This window comes from Bubalus bubalis, chromosome 2 (genome assembly GCF_019923935.1).
Source record: "Bubalus bubalis isolate 160015118507 breed Murrah chromosome 2, NDDB_SH_1, whole genome shotgun sequence".
NCBI classification, from domain to species: Eukaryota; Metazoa; Chordata; class Mammalia; order Artiodactyla; family Bovidae; genus Bubalus; species Bubalus bubalis.
Window position 1 is genome coordinate 94,116,665 of NC_059158.1, and position 27,971 is coordinate 94,144,635.

At 36.5% G+C, this 27,971-nt stretch overlaps 1 protein-coding gene and 1 pseudogene across 3 annotated transcripts in view; both read right to left on the bottom strand.

Moving 5' to 3' along the window:
• The window catches only part of LOC102412055, a 30,096-nt pseudogene extending 22,805 nt beyond the window's left edge, over positions 1-7,291 (bottom strand).
• Positions 1-27,971, bottom strand: part of GALNT13 (polypeptide N-acetylgalactosaminyltransferase 13) — a 962,305-nt gene that overhangs the window by 367,067 nt on the left and 567,267 nt on the right. For all 3 annotated transcript variants that reach the window (XM_044935208.2, XM_044935203.2, XM_045164100.1), the window contains one exon: positions 12,444-12,612. In XM_044935208.2, coding sequence (XP_044791143.2) covers positions 12,444-12,612 — 169 coding nt within the window. The remainder of the gene's footprint in view (positions 1-12,443; positions 12,613-27,971) is intronic.

Sequence of the window (27,971 nt, forward strand, 5' to 3'; positions counted from 1 at the left end):
TATTGTGATCCACATAGTCAAAGGCTTTGGCATAGTCAATAAAGCAGATATAGATGTTTTTCTGGAACTCTCTTGCTTATTCCATGATCCAGCAGATGTTGGCAATTTGATCCCTGGTTCCTCTGCCTTTTCTAAAACCAGCTTGAACATCTGGAAGTTCACAGTTCACGTACTGCTGAAGCCTGGCTTGGAGAATTTTGAGCATCACTTTACTAGCGTGTGAGATGAGTACAATTGTGCAGTAGTCTGAGCATTCTTTGGCACTGCCTTTCTTTGGGATTAGAATGAAAGCTGACTTTTTCCAGTCCTGTGGCCACTGTTGAGTTTTCCAAATTTGGTGGCATATTGAGTGCAGCACTTTCACAGCATCATCTTTCAGAATTTGAAATAGCTCAACTGGAATTCCATCACCTCCATTCAGATCAGATCAGATTAGTCGCTCAGTCATGTCCGACTCTTTGCGACCCCATGAATCGCAGCACGCCAGGCCTCCCTGTCCATCACCAACACCCGGAGTTCACTGAGACCCACGTCCATCAAGTCAGTGATTCCATCCAGCCATCTCATCCTCTGTTGTCCCCTTCTCCACCTGCCCCCAATCCCTCCCAGCATCAGAGTTTTTTCCAATGAGTCAACTCTTCGCATGACATGGCCAAAGTACTGGAGTTTTAGCTTTAGCATCAGTCCTTCCAAAGAAATCCCAGGGCTGATCTCCTTCAGAATGGACTGGTTGGATCTCCTTGCAGGCCAAGGGACTCTCAAGAGTCTTCTCCAACACCACAATTCAAAAGCATCAATTATTCGGCGCTCAGCCTTCTTCACAGTCCAACTCTCACATCCATACATGACCACAGGAAAAACCATAGCCTTGACTAGATGGACCTTTGTTGGCAAAGTAATGTCTCTGCTTTTGAATATGCTATCTAGGTTGGTCATAACTTTCCCTCCAAGGAGTAAGCATCTTTTAATTTCATGGCTGCAGTCACCATCTGTAGTGATTTTGGAGCCCAGAAAAATAAAGTCTGACACTGTTTCCCCATCTATTTCCCATGAAGTGGTGGGACCGGATGCCATGATCTTCATTTTCTGAATGTTGAACTTTAAGCCAACTTTTTCACTCTCCACTTTCACTTTCATCAAGAGGCTTTGTAGTTCCTCTTCACTTTCTGCCAAAAGGGTGGTGTCATCTGCATATCTGAGGTTACTGATATTTCTCCCAGCAATCTTGATTCCAGTTTGTGCTTCTTCCAGTCCAGCGTTTGTCATGATGTACTCTGCATATAAGTTAAATAAACAGGGTGACAATATACAGCCTTGACATACTCCTTTTCCTATTTGGAACCAGTCTGTTGTTCCATGTCCAGTTCTAACTGTTGCTTCCTGACCTGCATACAGATTTCTCAAGAGGCAGATCAGGTGGTCTGGTATGCCCATGTCTTTCAGAATTTTCCACAGTTTATTGTGATCCACATAGTCAAAGGCTTTGGCATAGTCAATAAAGCAGATATAGATGCTTTTCTGGAAGTCTCTTGCTTTTTCGATGATCCAGCGGATGTTGGCAATTTGATCTCTGGTTCCTCTGCCTTTTCTAAAGCCAGCTTGAACATCAGGAAGTTCACAGTTCACATATTGCTGAAGCCTGGCTTGGAGAATTTTGAGCATTATTTTACTAGCGTGTGAGATGAGTGCAATTGTGTGGTAGTTTGAGCATTCTTTGGCATTGCCTTTCTTTGGGATTGGAATGAAAACTGACCTTTTCCAGTCCTGTGGCCACTGCTACTACACGGCAAATAGATGGGGGGAAAAATGGAAACAGTGACAGACTTTATTTTCTTGGGCTCCAAAATCACTGACCAAGGTCACTTCAGCCATGAAATTAAAAGATGCTTGTTCCTTGAAAGAAAAGCTATGGCATACTTACATATTAAAACGCAGAGACATCACTTTGCTGACAAAGGTCCATATAGTCAAAGATATGGTTTTTCCAGTAGTCATGCATTGATGTGAGATTCGGACCGTAAAGAAGGCTGAGCACTTAGCAATTGATGTTTTTTAACTGTGGTGCTGAAGAAGACTCTTAAAGAGTCCCTTGAACAGCAAGGAGATGAATCCAGTCAATCCTAAAGGAAATCAAACCTGCATATTCATTGGAAGGACTGTTGCTGAAGTTGAACCTCCAATACTTTGGCCACCTGATGCCAAGAGCCTGCAGCTGGAAAAGATTGAGGGCAGGAGGAGAAGGGGGTGACAGAAGGTGGGATAGTTGGATGGCATCATCGACTCAACAGACATGAGTTTGAGCAAACTCTGGGAAACAGTGAAGGACTGTTAAGCCTGGCGTGCTGCAGTCCATGGAGTTGCAAAGAGTCAGACATGACTGAACGACAGAACAACCACAACCTGAGTTCATCAGTAAATGGAAATTGAGGCTTAGAAAATTAATGGCTTAAACCCAAGATCCAATAAGAAGCCAGAGTCAGATCTTAAACCTATGTTCTTGGCTCCATACCTAGATATTTTCCCCCTTATTACTTGAAAAATGTCCCCAAAGTTGGGTTTTTGTTCCTCCTATTTGTTTTGCATATAATGGAATAGAGTCAATACCTGATTAATCATGATCGTATTGTGTTCTCTACTTCAGGAAAGCCTAGAGCTAGAGAATAGCATCGACTACTGTTGACTTTTGCAAACCAGGTTGTGATTTTTGCTGGATTTCATGGAAATACAGTTTGAACACTTTTCAAACAATGATACAATTACACACACATGCACACAGGCAAACATACATCTATGCATTTGCTTTTGTATCTTCATGGAGTTTTATATAGCCATATGCCTGCTATATTTCTGACACTGTCTGTTTCAAGATTCTAGAAAATATGTTACAGCTCTGTGTATTAGGAAAATGAAATTATAACATTTAGGTGCTTAAGGTCCACTTAAGTCACTCATTTTATTTGTTCTAAGTTTCATGAAGCAGAGGCTTAGTTTTGTTTACTGCTATATCCTGAGCACATAGAACAGCATTTGGCATACATAAGTATGTTAATTGCTAACGTAATGTGTTTAATATCACTTAATGGGTTCCTTAGTTTGGTTATAAAGACTCTCTGTCCCTCTCCCTTTTTCTCTTAGTTAAATATTATTTTTAAACCTTTAGATAGAAAACCAAACAAAATGACACCTATTTACTTGCTTTCTGAAGCAGAAATATGTAGGCCTCATTTCTCAAATTCAAACTATATCAATTTACAAAGTATTAGACCCATAACAGCTGAGAAACAGGCTAACAAATCCCTAATGCTGATCCATCAACACAAGTTGCTAGTCATTTTTCTCAAAGTTCTGAATATAATTTTATGACACTGCACTATTTTTTTAATTTATGGAGGATGGGCAAAGGAGAGAGAGGGTTGGTTACAGCTGTCTGGAATTTTATTTATACTTATATCAATTCAAACATAAGAATCGCAGAACCTGAGAGCCTTAAAAAAAATGTAATAAATTTGGTTACTGCTTGTGGCTCAGCTAGTAAAGAACCATCTGCAATGTGGGAGATTTGGGTTCCATCCCTGGGTTGGGAAGATCCCCTGGAGAAGTGAAAGGCTACCCACTTCAGTATTCTGGCCTAGAGAATTCCATGGAGTCGCAAAGAGTCGGACATGACTGAGTGACTTTCATTATTATTGCTTCATTCAGCATTGATTGTACTTAAATATCAAATACCATGATCATTTGTGATTCTATTATTTATGGCCATAAATAAATATAATATATAAATGTATTATACAATTTAATAAGTTAAATATATTAAGTAAATAAACAAATTGATATAAAAATTTCAACATCTCCAGAGATGGACATTCTCAAACTTAATTCCAAATTGTCCTGATCTTTCATCACAATTGCCTTCAATAAAACACATTTTATATTTAGTTTCTTCTCTTTGGAAACATGAGATATTTAGATTTATTCCTCTTGTAAAAAAATTAATAAAAAGAAACCTCGATTAAGCAGAGTCAGACAGCAAAAGGGAGAGCTCTCACACCCTACACTGACAGCAGAGACCAACAGGAAGATGAAAGATTCCCATTCTGGAGAATGGATACATGTCTGTGTATGACTGAGTCTCTTTGTTATCCACCTGAAACTATCACAACATTGTTAACAGGCTAAACTCCACAATAAAATTAAGTTTTACTTTTTTTTTTTTTTTGACTCTCTTTCATGGCAACAACTCAGCCAATGAAAAGCCATGGACTTTTTGTCCCCGCCTTCCCAGCTTCTTTTTTCTCTCTATAAAAGTGTACCCCTTCCTTTCCGTGCAGGGACTTGCCTGTGGCTGGTCATGGTTGTAGACTGAATTGCAATTCTCTGTTAATCCTGAATAAACCCATCTCTGTTAGAGAAATAACTGCCAGTCTATTTCTTTCAGGTCAAAATTCTGGTGGTTCTTTCAGAAACCAGAGGAGACTCCCTATGGCTCCAGGGCTGGTGAACAAATAAGCGTGGTACCCACAATTAAGCCCATTGCCATTCACTGCATTTCTCGCCAACCCTGGAGTTTGAATGTGTATCTTTCCCCTGGATTCGAGCTCACATCCTTTAGCGTCTGACGCCCTGCAAGCTTTCTCCAGGATCCATTTAAAGGTTTTGTCTTTCTGGTTAATGTTTTGTTCTGTATATGACTACTCCTTTGACACTTTGGTCTGATTTTGAGATCAGACTATTTCAACTGAAGCTGGCTGAAAATGGCCTTTGGATCAATTCTTTCAGGACGGGACTGCTTCAGATGAAACTTCTGGTTTTTCAACTTTTGGCCTATTCCTTTGGGGGCTGTCCTCTGAAGACTGGCTAAAAAAACCAAAGCCTTCAGTCTAGCTCTGTCAGGACCAAGCTATCGTCTAAGGCCTGATTTGTAAGCTTTTTGAATTAAACCATTTGTGTTTCAAACTGTTTAAATTGTTTGAAAACTTTCTTTGCTCTAGAGGAAAATCCTCAGGAAATGGGATCCCAGTCACTTAACTATTAATATTTTGAGAGTGCTTTATCTACAGGGTCTCTGGTTGATTTTATGTTTAAAAACAAGGGTCCTTCCTCATGTACATTTCTAAATAAATAGACAGAGCTGACCAAAGGCAATTTAAACAGAATCTCAATGGCAAGGATGGGGAACTTTTGAAATTCCCAAACTTCATTTCCTTAAAATTGAACTGGTTTAAAAATTTCCAGAAGTGATTGGAATACTTATTTTGATTGGTATTATGAGGCTTTCCAATGTTATAAGAAGCCTAAAATTGCCTCTCTGCAAAATATGATTTTAAGATTAAGACCAGTAAATGATTATGAAAAAGGCATGAGGCATATGAAATGACACTCAACATCAGTAATTATTAGAGAATATTAGACAAATGCAATTCAAAACTAAAATGAGATATCACCTCACACCAGTGAAAATGGTCACCATAAAAAAATCTACAAACAATAAACATTGGAAAGGGTGTAGAGAAAATGGAACCCTCTAGCACTGTCAGTGGGAATGTAAATTGATACAGTCACTATGCAAAACAGTATGGAGCTTCCTTAGAAAACTAAAAATAGATTTACTACATGATCCAGTAATCCCTCTACTGGGCAGGTGACCTGAGAAAAGATAAACAAACAAAAACAAACACATGGACCTAATGTTCATTGCAGCACTATTTATAATAGCCAGGTCATGGAAGCAACCTAAATGTCCATCACAGATGAATGGATAAAGAAGATGTGGTACTTACAATGGAATATTACTTGGCCATAAAAAAGGAATGAAACTGGGTCATTTGTAGGGATGTGGATGGGCCTCGAGTCTTGTCATACAGAGTAAAGTAAGTCAGAAAGAGAGAAACAAATATCATATGTTAATACACACATGTGGAATCTGTAAAATGGTACAAATGAACCTGTTTGCAAGGCAGAAATAGAGACACAGACATACAGAACAAATGGATGAACACTAGGGGGGAAAAGGGAAGCTGGGATGAATTGGGAGATTGGTACTGTCATACATATATTGACATATATACACTATGTCTAAAACAGATAACTAATGAGAACCTGATGTATAGCATAGGGAACTCTACTTAATGCTCTGTGGTGACCTAAATGGGAAGGAAATCCATAAAAGAGAGAACATATGTATACACAGAGTTGATTCATTTTGCTGTATAGCAGAAACTGACACAACATTGTAAAGCAACTATACACAGTAAAAAAATAAATTAAATAATCCCAACTCAATTTAATTCAATTTAGGGGATGGACTGGAAGACACAGTTTTCAGGTCCTAAAGGAGAGTTGGATGAAGTCACCGACCCTTGGGCATGAGAATCATCAGATTTAGTTTTCCTTTTTGCAAATGAAAAGGAAGGGAACACCTTTGGATTACTCACCCAAAACACAGACCCCAATCATCGACTTATAAAGTATTAAAGCTAGCAACAAGACCATGGACACTAGGATACCGCCTTGCCTTAATGCTGTACAGACTACTGTCCATTCGGTTAAGGCCACCAAGAAAATGTTTGTGTGATCTGTTTAAACATTTTTGTATCTGATACAGTAGAAGTTCTCCTGAATCCTCTCCTGAATGCATTCATCTTACCTTCTATGAAGCCCTTTTCTTAACTGCCCTTCACAGAACTCTTTTCTGTTATAATAACCTTAACCTGGCTACTCTTTTCCCCCTCCATCACCCACAAGGCTCCTCATGACTGCTTAACACTGGTGCACCACCTCCTGTCCCCTCATAATGATCTACAGTAAATTCCATTGGATAATGTTGACTTTTCAAGGTTCACCAATGGTTTTTATTTTAAAGGTGATGATGGCAAATAGTGTGCTGAGTATGCTGTCATAATTTGTTTTGATGTTGCTGAGGCAGCATCTTTAATTTGTGGCTACTTCAGCTCAACAGGATGAACTACATGCTCTTAACATGAGCTTGAACCTAAGCCAAGGACAAAACTGCCAATACTTATACTAACAGTAGAAACTCTTTTGAAGTAGCTCACAACTTTGGAAGGTTGTGGAAGCAACATGGCCTCCTTATTTCCAGTGGAAATAAAATTTATAATGGACCTGATGGTCAGGAATTATTGCATGTAAACATCTTACCTGCCACTTTAGCTATTATTAACAGTTTGGTATATTCTAAACTTAAATTTCTTGAAGCTAAGAGGAATGATCTTGCTGATACTTCTGCAAAGAATGTTGTCCTTAAAAGGACCAACAGCAGCCAAGCATCTGTCATGGTTCAAAAGGTATTTCCAAATTATCCAAATTATAATTTAGTAAAACTGGTTAGAGAGTCCAGCAACTGGCCTCTGAAAAGCAAAAAATAAGATTGGAAATGCACCAACTATTGGTTTGATAAAAAGAGAAAGCTCTAGTTTGGACCAATAAGAACCCAGTCCTACCTGAGACTCTAACATACCCACTCCTCGCCACTGTACATGCATTAAACCATGGGTCTACTGACCAAAAAAGTTTCATGAATCAATATGGTAGGGAAACATTAATAAGACCACAAGCAGAGCCTACCTCACTTGTCCCATTTGTCCAAATACAAGCCAGGGAAGTCTATTTCTACTACTCTCAGGTATTCAAATACCTACTGCTCTCAGGTATTTTGCAAATGGTCTATATGAAGTTTGGCAACTGGACTTCATACAATTTCATCTAATAAATATAAATGTTTCAGTCACAGTCCACACTGGACTGAAATGTTCTCCTGTAGACTGGTTACTGTCTTTTCTGTGACTAAAGTTAGGAAAGATGATTCCTTCCTAGTAGATCTCTTCTTGAACTTCATGGTATTTGAGTAATCTATTTTATTGGCTAGGTACTTTGACAAGTCTTTGCTGTTTGGCTGGTTTTATGACATTCACACTGGTGTGGATTGTTGCACCAATTTTCTGGTTAAGATGAGCAATCTAATTCCATCATTAAGGCTCAATTGACAAAATTTGTAGAGGCCCTCCAAATATCTTGTCCAAAAGCACTGTGTTGGTTCTTCTATATCCCAGATTCACCACTTTTCATTTGCAAAAAGGAAAACTAAATTCCATTGAGCTGAAGTAGCCACAGATTAAAGACGCTGCCTCAGCATCATCAAAACAAATGATGATAGCATACTCAGCACAGTATTTGCCATCGTCACCTTTTGAGATAGTGAAAGGATGCTCAATGCACTTGACTTCTGCTTCTTTAGAGTCACAACTGCTAAAAGCAGAGATACTCCAATATTTCAAAGGTCTATTTGTTTCTATTAAAAATCATTATTAAAAAACTAAAAATAGAACTACACTATGACCCAGAAATCCAACTACTGGGCATACACCCTGAGAAAATCATAATTTAAAAAGACACATGAGAACAGTGTGGAGATTCCTTAAAAAACTGGAAATAGAACTGCCTTATGATCCAGCAATCCCACTGCTGGACATACACACTGAGGAAACCAGGAGGGAAAGAGACACGTGTACCCCAATGTTCATCACAGCACTGTTTATAATAGCCAGGACATGGAAGCAACCTAGATGTCCATCAGCAGATGAATGGATAAGAAAGCAGTGGTACATATACACAATGGAGTATTACTCAGCCATTAAAAAGAATACATTTGAATCAGTTCTAATGAGGTGGATGAAACTGGAGCCTATTATACAGAGTGAAGTAAGCCAGAAAGAAAAACACCAATACAGTATACTAATGCATATATATATGGAATTTAGAAAGATGGTAACAATAACCCTGTGTACGAGACAGCAAAAGAGACACTGATGTATAGAACAGTCTTATGGACTCTGTGGGAGAGGGAGAGGGTGGGAAGATTTGGGAGAATGGCATTGAAACATGTAAAAGATCATGTATGAAACGAGTTGCCAGTCCAGGTTCGATGCACGATACTGGATGCTTGGGACTGGTGCACTGGGACGACCCAGAGGGAGGGAATGGCGAGGGAGGAGGGAGGAGGGTTCAAGATGGGGAACACATGTATACCTGTGGTGGATTCATTTTGATATTTGGCAAAACTAATACAATTATGTAAAGTTTAAAAATAAAATAAAATTAAAAAAAAAAAGACACATGAACCCGTGTTCATTGCAGCACCATTTATAATAGTCGGTACATAGAAGCAACCTAAATGTCCATCAAATGAGGAATGAATAAATAAGATGTGGTACATATACATAATGGGCTATAACTCAGCCATAAAAAGAACAACATTATACATCGTTTGTAGAGATGTGCATGAACCTAGAATCTGTCACACTGTGTGAAGTCAAGAAAACAAACATCATACGTTAATGTACGTGTGTACCATCAAGAAAAACTGTACAGATGAACTTAATTTGCAGGGCAGCAATAGGGATGCCTTTTCATACTGTTCATGAGGTTCTCAAGGCAAGAATACTGAAGTGGTTTGCCATTCCCTTCTCCAATGGACCACGTTTTGTCACATTTTGATGCTTTTGAACTGTGGTGTTGGAGAAGACTCTTGAGAGTCCCTTGGACTTCAAGGAGATTAAACCAGTCAGTCCTAAAGGAAATCAGTCTTGAATATTCATTGGAAGGACTGAGGCTGAAGCTGAAGCTCCAATACTTTGGCCACCTGATGCAAAGAATCAGGCTTTCTGACTCACTGGAAAAGACCCTGATGCTGGGAAAGATTGAAGGCAGGAGGAGAAGGGGACAACAGAGGATGAAATGGTTGGATGGCATCACTGACTCGATGGACATGAGTTTGAGCAAGCTCCAGGAGTTGGTGATGGACAGGGAAGCTGGTGTGCTGCAGTCCATTGGGTCACAAAAATGTTGGACACAACCGAGCAACTGAATTGAATAGAGATGCAGACATAGAGAATGGATGTGTGAATGTAGGTGGGAAGATGAAGTGGGAGACTGGGATTGAAGTTAGGATTGACTCCTGACTTCCTCGTTCAGTCTATAAAAGTGTTCTTCTCTTGCTATGTGGGGACTTGCCTGTGGCTTGCCAGGGTAGCTGACACTGAATTGCAATTCTCTGTTGATACTAAATAAACCCATCTTTGCTGGAGAAATATCTGGCGGTCTATTTGTTTCAGGCCAACGCTGAATATATCTTCAAATATTTGTAGACAGATATTAAGGTCAAACACAACATTAAACTTTTTGGACAATTTTCTGAATTTAGTCAAGCTAGTTTAAGGATATATTCTAGTAAAATAGTCTGAGATATTTTAATGAATCCACTGTTTGGCAGTTCAAACCCGTTCTAAATAAATATCAACTCAATTTTTCACTAAAATAAAGATCTTTGTAAATTATAAATTGCATTTTTAATATCTTGGTATATCAATCATCACTGAAACTAGCTTAATGTGTCATATGTCTTGAGATATAACTATTCAAAAACTGAACTGTAATACCAAAACCGGAAAATGGTTTTCTACATCAAATGAGTATTAACAGCTTTTTTCATTTTTAAAAATGTTTGGATAGTTGACTCATAGTGTGTTTCTAAAAAGTAGTTATTCCCAGGCAGTCACAAAATTGAGTCATTCAAAATGACTTGCAAATGTCCCCAGTGAACTTCATATACACTTTATGATTTGCCTAGGAATTGTGGATAGTATTTATTTTTACTTTACTTATTGCATACACTGTGATGTCACAAAAATAAAACATAAAATGATTTACTTCACTACTATTATTTGCAAAATTTGAAAATTCAAGCAAAAATATCTACAGTAGGTATGTCATCTTTTACAGTTTTTATACTGAGCAACTTGAATCAAACAGTTGTTTTAAATGAAGAATTGTTCCACAGACTGTATATAAGTTTAAGATTTAATTCTTCTAGTACTTATTATGCTAAGTAATTCTTAAAAGAAGTAAAAAACACTGGCCACAAATATTTTAAATAGATGCTCAGTAATGATTTTTTAAGTGATAGTTCTGTATTAAAATAGTTCTTACCATAATCATTCCAGATCTGATATGTAATTTACACTTATATATTATATTAAATCTTTAAATTGATTTAAAAAAATGTGAAATAGTGTGTACATGGTTTTCCTGAATACATGGTTTTAAGTATTACATTTACCAATTTTATCAAAATAAAACAAGGTAATAAATGCAACATTAAAACATGAACTCAGCATATAAAATACTCAAAATTATTTAAAAGTATATGCTCATTGTATATCTTTAAAAATTCAAATATATCTACACATATACAAACACATTACAAATATGGACAGAACTAACTGTAAAAATCCTCTGGAATGCACAAGTGTTAAATTTGACATTTTAGCAATTTGCTAGGAATCCAAAACATCCATAATAAGTAGTTATTTGTGGTTTGCTGAGAGAGACATTTCAAAAGCATACAAGGGTTTACAAAACCAGTTACTAATACTTGGCTATCAAATGAATCTTCTGAAAACTTAGGCTAGTGTATCAATAAGACTTGGGTTACTTTATTTTGAACTTACTTGAAATAATTCAGAAAGGGAAAAAATTATCATACTTAGTAAATATATTAATGTCACCATAGCCCTAATGTAACATAACTCATTAAATGTAGCAAAATGTGCATTAATTATGATTTTATTGCATATAGACAAAGTCATTACATGTCTAAAGAACAACTTCTTTATAAACAGAAGTGTGTTCTGGAGGATATTTGTAAACTTGGAGATTTTCTAAAACCTGAGGACATACCTTTTCTAAGTGCCAATAGCTTACTTTGTTAGGACTATATATAAGCATGACAATACAGTCACTAAATCTGATTTTTACTACATCCATTTAAAATATGTTCAACTACATAAAGCATGGCTTACAATTAATCACATAAGTGTTGGAATCTTCAACATAATTTTTCATACAGTATTATTTCTAAATGAGTATATATCCTCCATGGCTGATAACTGAGCATTCCAATTATAAATAACATCATAAAGTGCTAAAGAATCCTCAACAAATCATTTTAAAGTGTCAATAATCACACAGGCAATAGGTTATTTTTATGCTGAGATAGCAAAACATATATTTTTTAAAAGCAAATGTAAGAGCTTTCTACATAGACAAGAAAACACTTTATCACAGATCACATTTGCTCTGCTTTTGGCAAGATAAAGCAAAACAAAATAAAAAGATATTTAATGAAGGCAAAAAAGTCCTGTTAGGTTGTATATTCTGCAATGCCATTGCAAGTAAGATATTTTCTCTCCCAGAGAAGGACACAGTTCATATCTCTCACCATATGCACACACAGTTAATTCCTGCAGTGGCATAGGTATTCAGAACCATATACCTCTAGATTCAAGTAATCTGAGTTAACTGAACTTTCAAGATATTCTAAACTTTGGAGATTGCTAATATATTAGATTATACAACAAATGTAAACTCACCCTTCTAATCTTACATCCGGCAGACTTCTGTTAAGGGCAATCAAATCACTGGCCATAAGGTTAAACTGATTGATTTTAAACAATTCTTTCATTTTCTCCTGGTCATCTTTAGGAATCAGCACAGCCTTTCCCATTTCTCCTGGCCCTTCTTGGTTTCTTGAAATAACAGCTGTAAGACACACACAAGTACACATATACATACACACATACAGATAATGAACTGAATATACAAACTCGTGTTGGATCAGATTCTAAAGTGTATTATTTATAAACTGGCTTAATAATACAATTGTCAAGTCTCTATTGCTACTTACAAGCCATACACTAAAGAAACAACTTATTTTAATTATTTTAATTCATTAACTAAATGCTGCATGTTGTCCTTCAAATCTATCACATATTATATGATCTAACTAATCATTAAGACTTAATAAATAAGCAACACAAAATACCAAAACTTCATACTTCTCTCTCATGTTTTTTTAATACATTTATTAGAGAGGATGAAGCTGAACTCTGGGCATACTACGTTGTGCAAAATAATGAAAGAGAAATTTTGAATATATACCAAGATTAGTTTATTTTCACATCCACTTAAAATTTTTGTTATTTCAAATATCTATTGCCATTATATCTTTATGAAAGCAAGTAAGATTGAGAATGTTTTATCCCCATCAGACTTTTATTCCTTTGTCAAATCATTTTCAAATAAGTAGAAAGAACTTTCATAGCAGTGACATATAATTTTAAATGTCAAGTTGGATTTGGAGGCTACGTGTTTCCTAACTGGAATTTCACAGAAGTATTCTGGGCTGGGCTGTTTTTATTAAGACCACTAAGGATTCTATACACAGGCTAATGTTCTTGCATTTCCTCCAAGTTATCACCACACTAATGTCCCTTCTAGCTATAAAATACATGACTCAGTGTGTGTATGTATAGGCCTGTGCATACATATATCTGTATGTATGTTAACATATAATAAGAAGACAAGGTTCTAGTTAACCTAATCTACCCTTGATTTACTTTTCACAATGATATTAAACCAGGTACTGTGAAGAAATGTAGCTGTGGTTCTGACTCTTCCATCCTTTTGCTATATTATAGCAAATATATTATATATACATAATATATAACATTTTCTATATTATTTTATATTAATATAATTAAATTTTATATAAATTAAAAATTTTAAATTTTTAATTTATATAATAATTTAAATTTGCATTTTTATCTATAAAATATTATTATATTTTGCTATATTACAATATAATCTTACTGAGTTTAATTTTCATATATTTTAAAAGGCAAAGATATGGTCCCAGATTACTTTAAAATATATTTTAAATTGAAATACCATGTGATCCAACAGTTCCACTCCTGGGTATTTATCCTGAAAAAACTAAAATACCAATTTGAAATGATTCATGCACCCCTATGTTCTAGCAGTGCTATTTATATGAGCCAAAGGACCGAAGCAACCCAAGTACTCATCTATACATGACTGGATTAAGAAGATGTGCATACATATATATGCATATATATATGTATATATAATAGAATATAGCTAAACCATAAAAAGAATGAAATATTGCCATTTGCCAAATTACAGATAGACCTAGAAAATACTATGCTTAATGAAATAAGAGAGAAAAAGATGAATATCTTATGATATTAATCACATCTTGGATCTAAAAAATAATACAATTGTTCAGTTCAGTTGCTCAGTCGTGTCCAACTCTTTGCAACCCCATGAATCGCAGCATGCCAGGCCTCCCTGTCCATCACCAACTCCCAGAGTTCACTCAGACTCACGTCCATCGAGTCAGTGATGCCATCCAGCCATCTCATCCTCTGTCGTCCCCTTCTCCTCCTGCCCCCAATCCCTCCCAGCATCAGAGTCTTTTCCAATGAGTCAACTCTTCGCATGAGGTGGCCAAAGTACTGGAGTTTCAGCTTTAGCATCATTCCTTCCAAAGAACACCCAGGGCTGATCTCCTTCAGAATGGACTGGTTGGATCTCCTTGCAGTCCAAGGGACTCTCACGAGTCTTCTCCAAACCCACAGTTCAAAAGCATCAATTCTTCGGTGCTCAGCTTTCTTCACAGTCCAACTCTCACATCCATACATGACCACTGAAAAAACCATAGCCTTGACTAGACGGACCTTTGTTGGCAAAGTAATGTCTCTGCTTTTCAATATGCTATATAGGTTGGTCATAACTTGTACATGCAAAACAGAAACATACTCATAGACATAGAAAACAAATTTAGGGTTACTAAAAAGGCAACAGAGGAGGAGAGGAACAAGTTAGGATTATGGGATTAACAAACTACTATGCAGTTGACTCATTGGAAAAGACCCTGATGCTGGGAGGGATTGGGGGCAGGAGGAGAAGGGGATGACAGAGGATGAGATGGCTGGATGGCATCACCGGCTCGATGGACATGAATTTGAATAAACTCCGGGAGTTGGTGATGGACAGGGAGGCCTGGTGTGCTGCGATTCATGGGGTTGCAAAGAGTCGGACACGACTGAGAGACTAAATTGAACTGAACTGATGCATAAAACAGGTAAGCAACAATGATTACTGTAGAGTATAGGGCATTATACCCAATACGTTATAATAACCTAAAATGGAATATAATCTGAAAAAAAAAAAAAACTGAATCCCTATGCTGGACAGCTAAAATTAACACAATATTGTAAATCAATTATATTTTAATAAAAAAATTAAAGAATACAAAGTATGCGGAAATAATCCATAAACTATAGCATTTTATAAAATGTTATAAAATAATGAAATACAGTGAAAACTAGGGTAGAACACAACAAGGAGAATTTTTTCTGATTTGACCATAGTTATAAAACATCAAGGCTAATATTACTGGTGCTAATATACAATACATTTTCAAGTCAATTACTTTCTGTGAAAGGTTACTCTGACTTTGTAATGCCATGAGCCAAACTATAAAAGAGATTAGGCACTCTGGGGAACTTCAGGTATGGGTATCAGGAAGGTGATTAGCCTGTAAATCCTCTTATATGTAGAAAAATGGTAAGGACTGGGAAATTTTAAAATGAAAAAGATATCTGTATGCAACTTCAAACTATTAAACAAATTACCTTATAGCTAATGAAGACTCCATTCACTTTAACAAGCAAAAGTAGATATGAAGACAGGAATTTTATGAAAAAGTATATCATGTTCAATTAAAATTGTAACTTTAATATGTTTCCTCGGGAGTTAGTAAGTTTATTGTAGCTAAAATCAGATGGAGTTGTTGGAGTTGGCTTTGGGTGAAGTTGTGTTGCTGATTAGACTGTGGACTTAGACAGGTCTCCAAGTACTTTTCATTTCTCTCATTTATTTTTTTTAAGTTTTGATTGCATAGAAATTGTTAGGAATTTCTATAGTTTCCTTAGGAATCTAATTCTGAAGCAAAGGATTTAATCAAGCTATATGATAACACCTATTGATAACAGATATTTAATGTATGTGTCTATCTGTATCTATAACTATATGTATCTATAAGAAGATAGATTCTCAATCTAGTTTGGTAGAGATAGATACTTTACATATTCTGGTCTATAACCTTAAATGCCAGAAAATATAGGGTCAATGTTTTTTTCTGGAAAAAAGGATGTTTGATTTTTGTTACATTAAAGAGTTTAAAGAATTTGAGATTTAAAAAATTATAATTTTTAGAAGTTAAGAAAGTAATTCATTCACCATTCATAGGTCTTTAAAATTCCTCTATAAATTCCAACAAAAATATATTACATTGCAGAAAATAGCATCAATGCAATGCTACCAAGACTATGAAACAGATAGGATTGACTTCTAGTCTATGTAGAAAATCATGGAGCTCAACTACATCATTGTGGAGCATGAAGATCAAGTTACAGCACATAGAAGTACTTATTTTTTGTAATATATTCAAAGCTGTGACCATGTCCTTGCTGAGTATTAGGAAAATTATAGTTTTGTCAGTGACAGAGTAAGTGTATAATCTTGCAGTGCAATCAATAAAAATAAAATCATCACAAACAGGATCCTTATTCCTAGAACTAGTTTGCAAGCACATATTAACATTCTCCTTAATTATTCTCAGCTTCTTAGTGAAATGTAGATGACAACTTAATGTGTATCAGGTTAAGTGTCTCCTCCCCAAAGTTAAATATATTTTTCTATAATAGCCTCTAATGAATGCATATTTGACATTTTACAAAAATTTTTTTTTATGCATGAGCAGACTTATTGGTGTTTTTCACCTTGCTCAAGAAAAAAATGCTAAGTGATTATACTGTGGAAGAAGCCTTTTTCTTTTCCTGCTCTTACCTGGCAGAATACATCTTTCTAGAATAAACAGTTTTTTTTTTCTTCCTCAAATAATATAAACAAAAAATAGAAAAGACTGCAATTTAGTATGAGGTATCTCCAGTACCTTTAAATAACAACCTCATTTTTTTTCTCACCTGTTTATTTTTCTCCTCTACATAGTTTAAAGAAAAAAAAAATATTCACCCACACACTCACCAAATACCATGCTCCTCCACAGTCAAAATGAAAAACAAAAAGAACTGTCACTGAAGTATTGGTGTTACTTTTCAAGTCTTGGTAGGCAAATATAATAGAGAAGGCAACTAAATCTACATTATATCTTGACTTCACTTAAATATGATTGGAAATAGCCCAATTCCAAACCTGGTTTGGACTGTATAAACGGATTAATATACTATGTTGTCATGTCCTAGCTATTGTAAATAGTGCTGCTATGAAAACTGGGGTACATGTGTCTTTTTCAATTATTATTTTCACAGAGTAAATGCCCAGTAGTGAGACTGGTGGGTGATATGGTAGTTTTTGTCCTAGTTTTTTAAGTAACCTCCATACTGTTCTCCATAGTAGCTGTTACCAATTTACATTTCCACCAGAAGTGCAAGAGGGATGGGGTCGAGGCGGGAGGTTCAGGAAGGAAGGGACATATATGTACTTATGGCTGATTCATCTTGTTGAATAGCAGAAGTCAACACAATATTGTAAAGCAATTATCCTCCAATTAAATTTTTTTAAGTACTATGCTAGAAGTTATATCCTTTCTAATTATAAGATTAAATCACTTAAATGATAGCTTGACCCAAAATGACACTACAAAACTGGTTGAAATATAAAAGCAGAATCATTATATATGCACATATATATATAACATATTTTTCATTTTCTTTAACATAGTGCATACTGTATAGATTAAATTTGATTTATTTTATCATAGAATTTGCATTGATAAAAATGATAAACCCCAAAATATAAATCAACCAACTGATCAGTCTACCAAAAGGAACATATTAACTGCAATATTTGCTTATGTACATTGCATTATGAACACTTTTTCAGTTAAAGAAATGTCCAATTAACAACAAGCACTGTCTATTTGAAAAGAATAAAAAGAGATTCTTGTATTTAGGGGGAAAAGAAAAAACTTGAGTAAAAAAATTTAGGTCATTTTTAAACTTATTATGTTAAAGAACATAGTAATATATGATGTATACTGGTAAAAGCATGACATTGGACCAAAATCTAAATGTCATCCTGAATAGCATACTTTCCAACAAATTTTTTCAAATTGTATTTCCATCTGCAGATCTACTCAGTTGTTAATTTCTGTATACACTCCAGCTCTTCTCTAGTTTTTATCAGTTTGAAATAGTCAACTGAAATAAATGTAATATCTTGACTTTTAATTTCTCTCATCTTTGAATATTCATACTTCATTGCTAATAAATCATTTCCTTAAGACAATACTTTTCATCTTGTCAATCATAAATGTGTTTGTAGCAGAGTCAGAAGATGAGGAAATCACGCTAGCACTGGGGACACTGTCTCGCTATCCAAACCATTTTGCCTTCCATTCAGTGTTATCTGGCCCATGCTCTTTTGTCAAGCCACAGATACTGAGTTTATCAAGGATAATTCTTGTTAAATTAAAGGAACTCAGTATATCTTTGCTTTGGCCCATTTCTATTGTGTGTTAGTTGCTCAGTCATGTCCGACTTTTTGTGATCCCATGGATTGTAGCCAGCCAGGTTCCTATGTCCATGGGGTTCTCTAGGCAAGAATACTGGAGTGGTTTTCAATTTCCTCCTCCAGGGGATCTTCCTGACCCGGGGATCAAACCCAATTCTTCTGAATTGCAGGAGGATTCTTTACAGTCTGAGCTACCAGGAAAGCCATAATAGACTTCAAATATCAATATAATAGTATCAATATTATAATACAGAGCTTAATATATATATATATTATTTAATGTGGAAATAGATAGTAATTCATTTATTACACCTTTGGCAAAATCAATGCATTTCTAAAAATCTGATTCATCAGCCAATATTATTTTTTTTAATTTTTACCTTGCCCATATGTGGTGTTCTGGTTTTTGCCAATTAAATTTCAGTAACTAGATTTTTATGCAGTAAAAATGTTGCAAATAGCAAGCTTAAATGGGGTCAAGTCCAGCAGATATTAGCTACTGTTTCCCAACAGGATAGTGCCTCCTGTTAGATATTAATAAGGTAGCATTTTCCACCAGCTAAGTGAGAGATCAGGCTTCCCTGGTGGCTCAGTGGCAAAAGAATCTGCCTGCTAATGCAGGAGAAATGGATTCTATCCTTGGGTTAAGATTTCCTGGAGAAGGAAATGGCAGCTCACTCCAGTATTCTTGCCTGGGGAATACCACGGACAGAGGACTCTGGTGTATAAAATTATCTATGTGGTACTGCAAAATGTAAAATCTCTACTTCATATCTACTTTTGTATTAAAAATTAGTCCTCACTGCCATTTAATATTTAGGTTGAGAATATTATATTTATGCATTATAAATAAATTTAGATACATTAACACAAGCTCAGAAATTTCTACTGATAGTGGTACCACAATTAAAATGTGCAAAGAATATGGCCTGAAGAGTGTTTCATTAGATCACAAATTAGATCCTAAGCAGACTGTTAAGGAAACCATTTAAATAAAGCAGAGTATGCAACTAATCTATTTTAAATCCCAATTGTAACTTTTAATAAAAAGAGCAGTTTGTTTAACTATTACAAATGGTTCTAGATAGTAACTTAATACAAAGCATGACTGCTTAAATATATGCAGCTATTAGTCTTATAATCATGCATCTGTCTTTCTTATCCATAATTCTTCTTCTATAAATATTTGAATGTTGAATGTTAACATTCAAACAACTAAGATCATGGCATCCAGTCATCACTTCATGGCAAATAGATGTGAAAAAAAGTGGAAGCACTGACAGATTTTATTTTCTTGGGCTCCAAAATCACTGAGGACAGTGATTGTAGCCACAAAATTAAAAGACGCTTGATCCTTTGAAGAAAATGTATGACAAACCTACACAGTGTGTATTAAAAAGCAGAGATACCACTTTGCTCACAAAGATCTGTATAATCAAAGCTATGGTTTTTACGGTAGTCATGTACAGATGTGAGAACTGCACCATAAAGAAGGCTGAGCACCAAAGAATTGATGCTTTTGAATTGTGGTGCTGGAGAAGACTCTTGAGAGTCCCTTGGACAGCAAGGAGATCCAACCAGTCAATCCTAAAGGAAATCAGTCCTGAATATTCATTGGAAGGATTGATGCTGAAGTCTCAATACTTTGACCACTTGATGTGAAGAACTGACTCAGTGGATAAGACCCTGATGCTGGGAAAGATTGAAGACAGGAGCAGAAGGGAGTGACAGAGGATAAGATGATTAGATAGCATTGCCAAGTCAGTGGACATGATTTGAGCAAGCTCCAGGAGATAGTGAAAGACAGGAAATTCTGGGGTGCTGCAGTCCATGAGGTTGAAAAGAATCAGACATAACTGAGCAACTACAAATAAAATATTTAAATAACCTTAGTGTTGTATACATGGAATTTATATGCCAATGCCTATATGTACTATAGTAGATACCCATATCATTCATTCGTGTAGTATCCTGTAAAAGACAATGAAACATAGCTTATAAACTATGACTCTGAATTCTTTTATAAGAATACATTCTAAGGAAATAAAGATGTACAAAGTTTTACTGGCATAGATGATTAAAGTAATATCTTGTGTTTTTACATGCTGGAGAAAATGTATAAATTCTCTCTCTCCATATAGATAGACTGTGTTAAATACTGTGTGTACTACATATAGACTATGCTAAATAATATATATATTTTAAATACAAAATACACTGTTATAGTCACATTCAGAAAACAAAAAGTAATTAAAATTATGCTATAGAACACTTAATAATGTAAAAGGTATTCATATTATACTTAAGAAAGGGGTCATGAAATAATGTTACAAAATAAGCCAATTTCTATATAAAAGAAACTATGTGACATATAAACATATGTCAAGGGAGACTAACAGTAGTTCATGAGAAGTCCTTTTACATTTTTTCTTTAGTATCATCTTTATTTTTTAAATCAGTTCAACTGTACCTAATAAGGTGATTGCAGCCATGCATTAACCAAAACTCTGGTTTCAATGATGATTGATATAACATGGCTTTTACAGTGACAGATACTGAAATTGTTAGTAGATATTAGGGGCATGAAAAAGAAGGGATCAGTGTTGAGTGGAGTTTCTGAAGGGAGGAAAGCTACTTAATATATATAAGATGACAAGCAGGTAGAAGAGTATCAAAGAATGATGGTTGTTTTAGCAGAAAAGCTCCTCATAGGAGCTTCACTACAATTTGCAGTTAAGGAATTAAGGGAAACACTGAGCAGCTGAGCAGGAACAAAAAATAAAATTAAAAGGATTCCTAAATGTCTCAGTGGTAAAAAATCTACCTGCCAATTCAGGAGATACTGGGTTGGATCCCTGGGCCAGGAAGACCTCTGGAGAAGGAAATAGCAACCCACTCCAGTATTTTTGCCTGGAAAATTCCACGGAGAGAGGATACTGGCAGGCTACAGTTGCCAGTTACATGGGGTTGCAAACAGTCAGACACAACAGAGCATACACACATACATATAGGGACAAATAGCAAAATTCTTGGTTCCTTTTTAGGAAGACGCAAATTTTTATATTAGTATCAATATTTTCCTCTTTCTTTTCACAGTCATCCTTAAAAAACACTCAACATGTCTAATCTTATGTACAGCTAAGAGGTTGTTAGGCATATGTTAGTCATAAATGTTTCCTGGAAGCAATGGATCCAACTTTTAAAATGTTCACTAAAGTGATAAAATAATGCTGAAACATGAAACTATTTCCTCCTGCATTAAAAATGAGCTTCCTCATTCACAGTATTTAAATTGTCCTCAGCTTGCAATGGCTCTAGTAATAGCCTAACTTTCAGCTTTAAATAGGAAATTTCCCCATCCTCCCACCTCTCTCTACATGGCAAAAACAATAAATAAATAAAAATCTTTGGAAACAAAAGCACCAATTTTGGCTTTAAACCATCCTTTGTAAGGTGAAACTGCAGTGGACCAATGACCATTTTAAAGAAGCCCCCTGGGTTACCGAACATTACAAATTATTCCACAATAATAAACTCTTAGCATGTGATATATCATCACACATGTGATTCATCAAGTGCACAAAAATATACCCATTTTGGCCAAAAAATGAAAGAGCACTGCATTCGTTGACTGTGCATCTAATTGAGGCAGTAAAGACATATCTTTAAAATAATTTCTGAATGTAACATTTTAATTATTATGAAGCTGTATAAGATGTCCAATTATGCTCAAAATTTATTAGCTACTATTAGTCACAGAAAATGTGAGGCAAATATTACTTGATAGGTTCTTATAATTGCATATGTTAGAAGCAAAAAAAAATCCTTCATAGAGGTCTGCAATTAAAAGTTATAAAATACTGTGAGCAGAAAAATGGATTATCTCAAATACCCTAAAGTATTTTAAGTCATAAAATTAAATCAACTGCTGGATTGTGGGGTTTTTTTATTGCAATTTTGTTGAGTGTCTTTATTTGGCCCACGAGGCCTCCCTGTGTGCTTCCCAGGTGGTGCTGGTGGTAAAGAACCCACTTGCCAATTCAGGAGATGCAAGAGACGCAGGTTTGATCTTTTGGTTGGGAACATCTCCTGGACTAGGAAATGGCAACCCACCCCAGTACTGTTGCCTAGAATTTTCCAGGAAAATCAATGCCTTGAAATTCTTACAAGGGAAGTTCCGTGACAGAGGAGCAAGGCGGGCTAAAGTCCACGGGGCTCAAAGAGTCAGACACAACTGAGCACATATATACATACTGGCCTTCCTCTGACCAACTCCAGCCTGATGTGCCAAGGGTGGCTAACCCCTCACATCATCCAAGTTCCCTTGTCCTTTGATTTCTGGTAGGGAAGGCACTGAAGGATATTATAGAATAGGAAATGGATAGACATTAGGGAATAGGAGATGGAGGGATATTAGGGATTAGGAGATGGATGAGTCGGGGATATTTATTTCCCTGGTTTCCTTTCTGTGGGATTGCTGATAGTTGGTTCTCTCATTCTCAACAATAATTTACTTCATGGGGAGTGCCCTATGACCAGTTAATAAAGGAAAAATTGGTACAAGCCTAGATTAACTAAGAATCTACTGGTACTTGCTAAAAGCTGTTACCTCACATCTACTCAGGGTCAGTTCTGTGGGAGACCTGGGTTTGATCCCTGGGTTGGGAAGAATGGAAAGGATACCCATTCCAGTATTCTAGACTGGAGAATTCCATGGACTCTATATCCCAGGGGGTCACAAACAGTAGGCCATGACTGAGCGACCTTCACTTAAAGGAAAACCCCTATCAGGCAAAAAGTCAGAGAGGAAATTTGGCTGAATACTGTGTGACAGAGAGATGGTTTGAGTTAGGAATCTACACTCATTTATGAATTGTGGCTAACAAGTTGGACAATTTGTAGGGGACTAAAAACACCAAGACTGGAAAATCAATGGCAAAGAGGTTTGATGGAGGAGTATATGAGTGGTTCCCTTGAAATGTGCAAATGAGATGAAGATTCAGGTCCCATGGAATCCTCCAGAGAATCCTCCATGGCAGAGGAGCCTCTGAATAATCACATGGACAGAATTATCCTTCCTATAGCTGTCACTCTTTTTCCCCCAGTTAATCCAGTGCTTGCTCAATGGGAGAGGTACTAACAGGTCATGATGACACTTATGAAGACTGCACACTGGTTTGATAACACGAACTTCTCAACACAGTTGATATGGTATGACCACCCAACTTGCCAATAATAGAAGCCATTTATATGGCACTATTGTTGACCAACTTGTATGCATGTATGCTAAGTCACTTCAGTCGTGTCAGACTCTGTGCAACTCTATGGACTATAGCCTGCCAGCCTCCTCTGTCCAAGGGACTCTCCAGGCAAGAATACTGGAGTGGGTTGCCATGTCCTCCTCCAGGGGATCTTCCCAATCCAGAGATCAAATCCATCTCTTAGGTCTTTTCCATTGGCAGGAGGATTCTTTACCACCAGCACCACCTGGGAAGACCCCACTTATATGAGGTCAATTCTATCAGACCCCTTTCATCACTGTGGGAAAAAAAAAAAAATGTCTTCTCAAAGGGAGAAACAGATATCTGGGATCTGCCTTCTCCAGTCATGATATTGTCAGTGCCACCATTTGTAGACTTTCAAAATCTTTATTTTCCTTGGGTTTTGACATAATCTTACCATAGACTGCGGGAAAATAATTTATGGGGGGAAAATAAAACATGACTACGGAAAAGGTCAGTTTTCATTCCAATCCCAAAGAAAGGCAATGCCAAAGAATGCTCAAACTACCGCACAATTACACTCATCTCACACGCTAGTAAAGTAATGCTCAAAATTCTCCAAGCCAGGCTTCAGCCATATGTGAACCATGAACTTCCTGATGTTCAAGCTGGTTTTAGAAAAGGCAGAGGAACCAGAGATCAAATTGCCAACATCCGCTGGATCATAGAAAAAGCAAGAGAGTACCAGAGAAACATCTATTTCTGCTTTCTTGACTATGCCAAAGCCTTTGACTGTGTGGATCACAAGAAACTGTGGGAAATTCTTCAAGAGATGGGAATACCAGACCACCTGATCTGCCTCTTGAGAAATTTGTATTCAGGTCAGGAAGCAACAGTTAGAACTGGACATGGAATAACAGACTGGTTCCAAATAGGAAAAGGAGTATGTCAAGGCTGTATATTGTCACCCTGTTTATTTAACTTCTATGCAGAGTACATCATGAGAAATGCTGGACTGGAAGAAACACAAGCTGTAATCAAGATTGCCGGGAGAAATATCAATAACCTCAGATATGCAGTTGACACCACCCTTATGGCAGAGAGTAAAGAGGAACTCAAAAGCCTCTTGATGAAAGTGAAAGTGGAGAGTGAAAAAGTTGGCTTAAAGCTCAACATTCAGAAAACGAAGATCATGGCATCCAGTCCTACCACTTCATGGGAAATAGATGGGGAAACAGTGGAAACAGTGTCAGACTTTATTTTTCTAGGCTCCAAAATCACTACAGATGGTGACTGCAGCCATGAAATTAAAAGACGCTTACTCCTTGGAAGGAAAGTTATAACCAACCTAGATAGCATATTCAAAAGCAGAGACATTACTTTGCCAACAAAGGTCCGTCTAGTCAAGGCTATGGTTTTTCCTGTGGTCATGTATGGATGTGAGAGTTGGACTGTGAAGAAGGCTGAACGCCGAAGAATTGATGCTTTTGAACTGTGGTGGTGGAGAAGACTCTTGAGAGTCCCTTGGACTGCAAGGAGATCCAACCAGTCCATTCTGAAGGAGATCAGCCCTGGAATTTCTTTGGAAGGAATGATGCTAAAGCTGAAACTCCAGTACTTTGGCCACCTCATGTGAAGAGTTGACTCATTGGAAAGGACTCTGATGCTGGGAGGGATTGGGGGCAGAAGGAGAAGGGGACGACAGAGGATGAGATGGCTGGATGGCATTGCTAACTTGATGGAGGTGAGTCTCAGTGAACTCTGGGAGTTGGTGATAGACAGGGAGGCCTGGCATGCTGTGATTCATGGGGTCGCAAAGAGTTGGACACGACTGAGTGACTGATCTGATCTGATGGGTCCAGCAAAAAAAAAACAACTGACTGCTCCCAAGCTCTCAATGGACTTGATAGAATGGAATAATCTGCTAAAGACTATGACAGCAACTTTGGTGAGACAAAATCTTGTGGATTGGGGATGGCATCCTTCAGGATGTCATGTGCCTTAAAGCACTATTCAATGCATGATGTCATATCTCCTAAAACAGAATGCACAGGTCCAGGAACCAAAGGAGGATGCAAAAATGGCCTCTTTCAGCAAAGTCGCTGATGCAATATTTCTATCACTACAATCCAGATTTTATGGGGAGAAGGATATTAGTTTCCATGGGGGAAAAAATGCTTCCACTAGAGAACATAATCAAGGCTCTGCAAAATTTGAAATTGAGTCTGCCCTCTTTATGAGCTCCTTAAGCTGTTGAACCTTCTCTGCAGTGAAAGGAACACATCATGATTGAAGTGATTCATGTTATTCACCAATAGAAAATGAGATTGCCACCACATAAGGGGTGGGTAAGAGAACAATTTCTGAACCTAGAGGTTACTCTGGAGTGTCTCATTTCTCTGATAGGCTGGGTAATAGAATAATGGAGCAACACAATAAAGGTAGAGGCTTCCCATGTGGAGCTAATGGTAAAGAATCCGCCTGCTAATGCAGGAGACACAAGAGACGTGGGTTTGGCTCCTGGGTCGGGAAGATACCCTAGAATAGGAAACGGTGATGCCCTCCACTATTATTGCCTGGAAAATTTCATGGACAAAGGAGTCTGGCAGACTACAGTCCATGGGGCTGCAGAGAGTCAGGACATGACTGAGCAACTGAGCACACAATAAAGGCAGATCAACAAGGCTTATCACACAGGATCATACCATCAGGTATAGAATACTGTACAGACTAGTTATTGACACAGCTTAGGATACACATAGAAAAATTGTAGCTAAAAGGATATATAATTATCATCTAAGATCTCATGAGCAGCTAAATATCATTAAGACTATAACAGCTGTATTTTATGTTAATTCATTTCCCTACTTTTTTTTTTTTTTCTAGATTACCTCTTACAAGGAGCACTGAGGTTTACTTACATATTAGATTTTTTTGGGGAAAATGATAGAACATCAATTCATAAGAATATGGTAGTTGATGGTATTTACATATCCCTTATACTTGGGACATATATTTTTCATCTAAAAAAGCCCATATGCTGGGGGAAAAAAAAGAAGAAATGGAATGCAGTAACTTTTTCATGTGTTCTTCCAGATCCACACTCAATTCTTAACCTTTCTCCAACTCTGCCCCAGGAGGGTGATTTGAATGGACTAGGTCTGTGGAATTCTCTGGCCTCAGATTGAATTTGGCCAATGAAAGTAAGCAATAAGAAGATGAACAGTAAGACAAAAATAAAATTAAGTCATTTACTCCTTCGCTTCTCTCTTGTGTCACAGGTACAAATGACTCTGTACTCAAACTAAAGATGTACTTTTTAATCAGTTCATATAATGGCTTCCTCCCCTCCACTTAAAGTCCAAAGTGGTAGTTACTTAACCCCTGATAAGAGCCGCCCTATACAACCATCTTTGGTTGTGTTCTCCAAACTGTTGCTTCTTTTGAAAACAACTTTTGTATTATACTCTCCTTGGTGGCTTGCTTGAAAGTGTCATCTGTTTCCTGCTGATTAAAGTTTAAAAAGGTATGTGGGAGATGTAGTGAATTCCCCACTTATGTGCCAAAGTTTATGGTTCAACCTATCATTTTCTCTGGATTGAATTTCACTTTAACTCTATAATATACTTTCTTAATAGTCTTCAACATTTTTTCAATCATGTTCTCCAATCAATTTAAAAAATGCATGAGTATATATTTGCAATAAATTATATTTTTTGTTGATGATTGACACAGATATTATAGTAAACCAAATATAAAACATTAGTGGTAACACAAAAAATAAAGAAAAATTCTAATATTTTCTTCTCTTACTCCAATGAAGTAACATAGGGTATGTACAACACATTTTGGAAATTACTGTAGATGCAGTGGTGGTAACAGGCATTTCTTCTGGTCTCAAGACATTTTGATGTCAAAAAAGTTTGTCTGTTGTCATCACTGGATGGTTGTTATGCAAGTTCTACTTCATTTTTGGTACTCACATCTTGATACTAGGCATGGGGTTGACCTTCTTACTGATTAGCCTTAATAGTATACTATCAAGAAAAATATAAAATTACTGGATAGGGTTTCTTAGGGCAAATATATGGATTAAGTTCAAATGACAGACGTGCTCTGCTGCCTTTGCTGAAAACCACAGTCACATTTATTGGAATAAGGTGTGCTAACATAGTGTATATATGTGTGCATTCTGATGTGGAATGATAAGTGGGCTTGAGTAGGGGGAGGAGAAAAACCAAAAAGGAAGATTAGAATGGTGGGGCACATACACTCAAA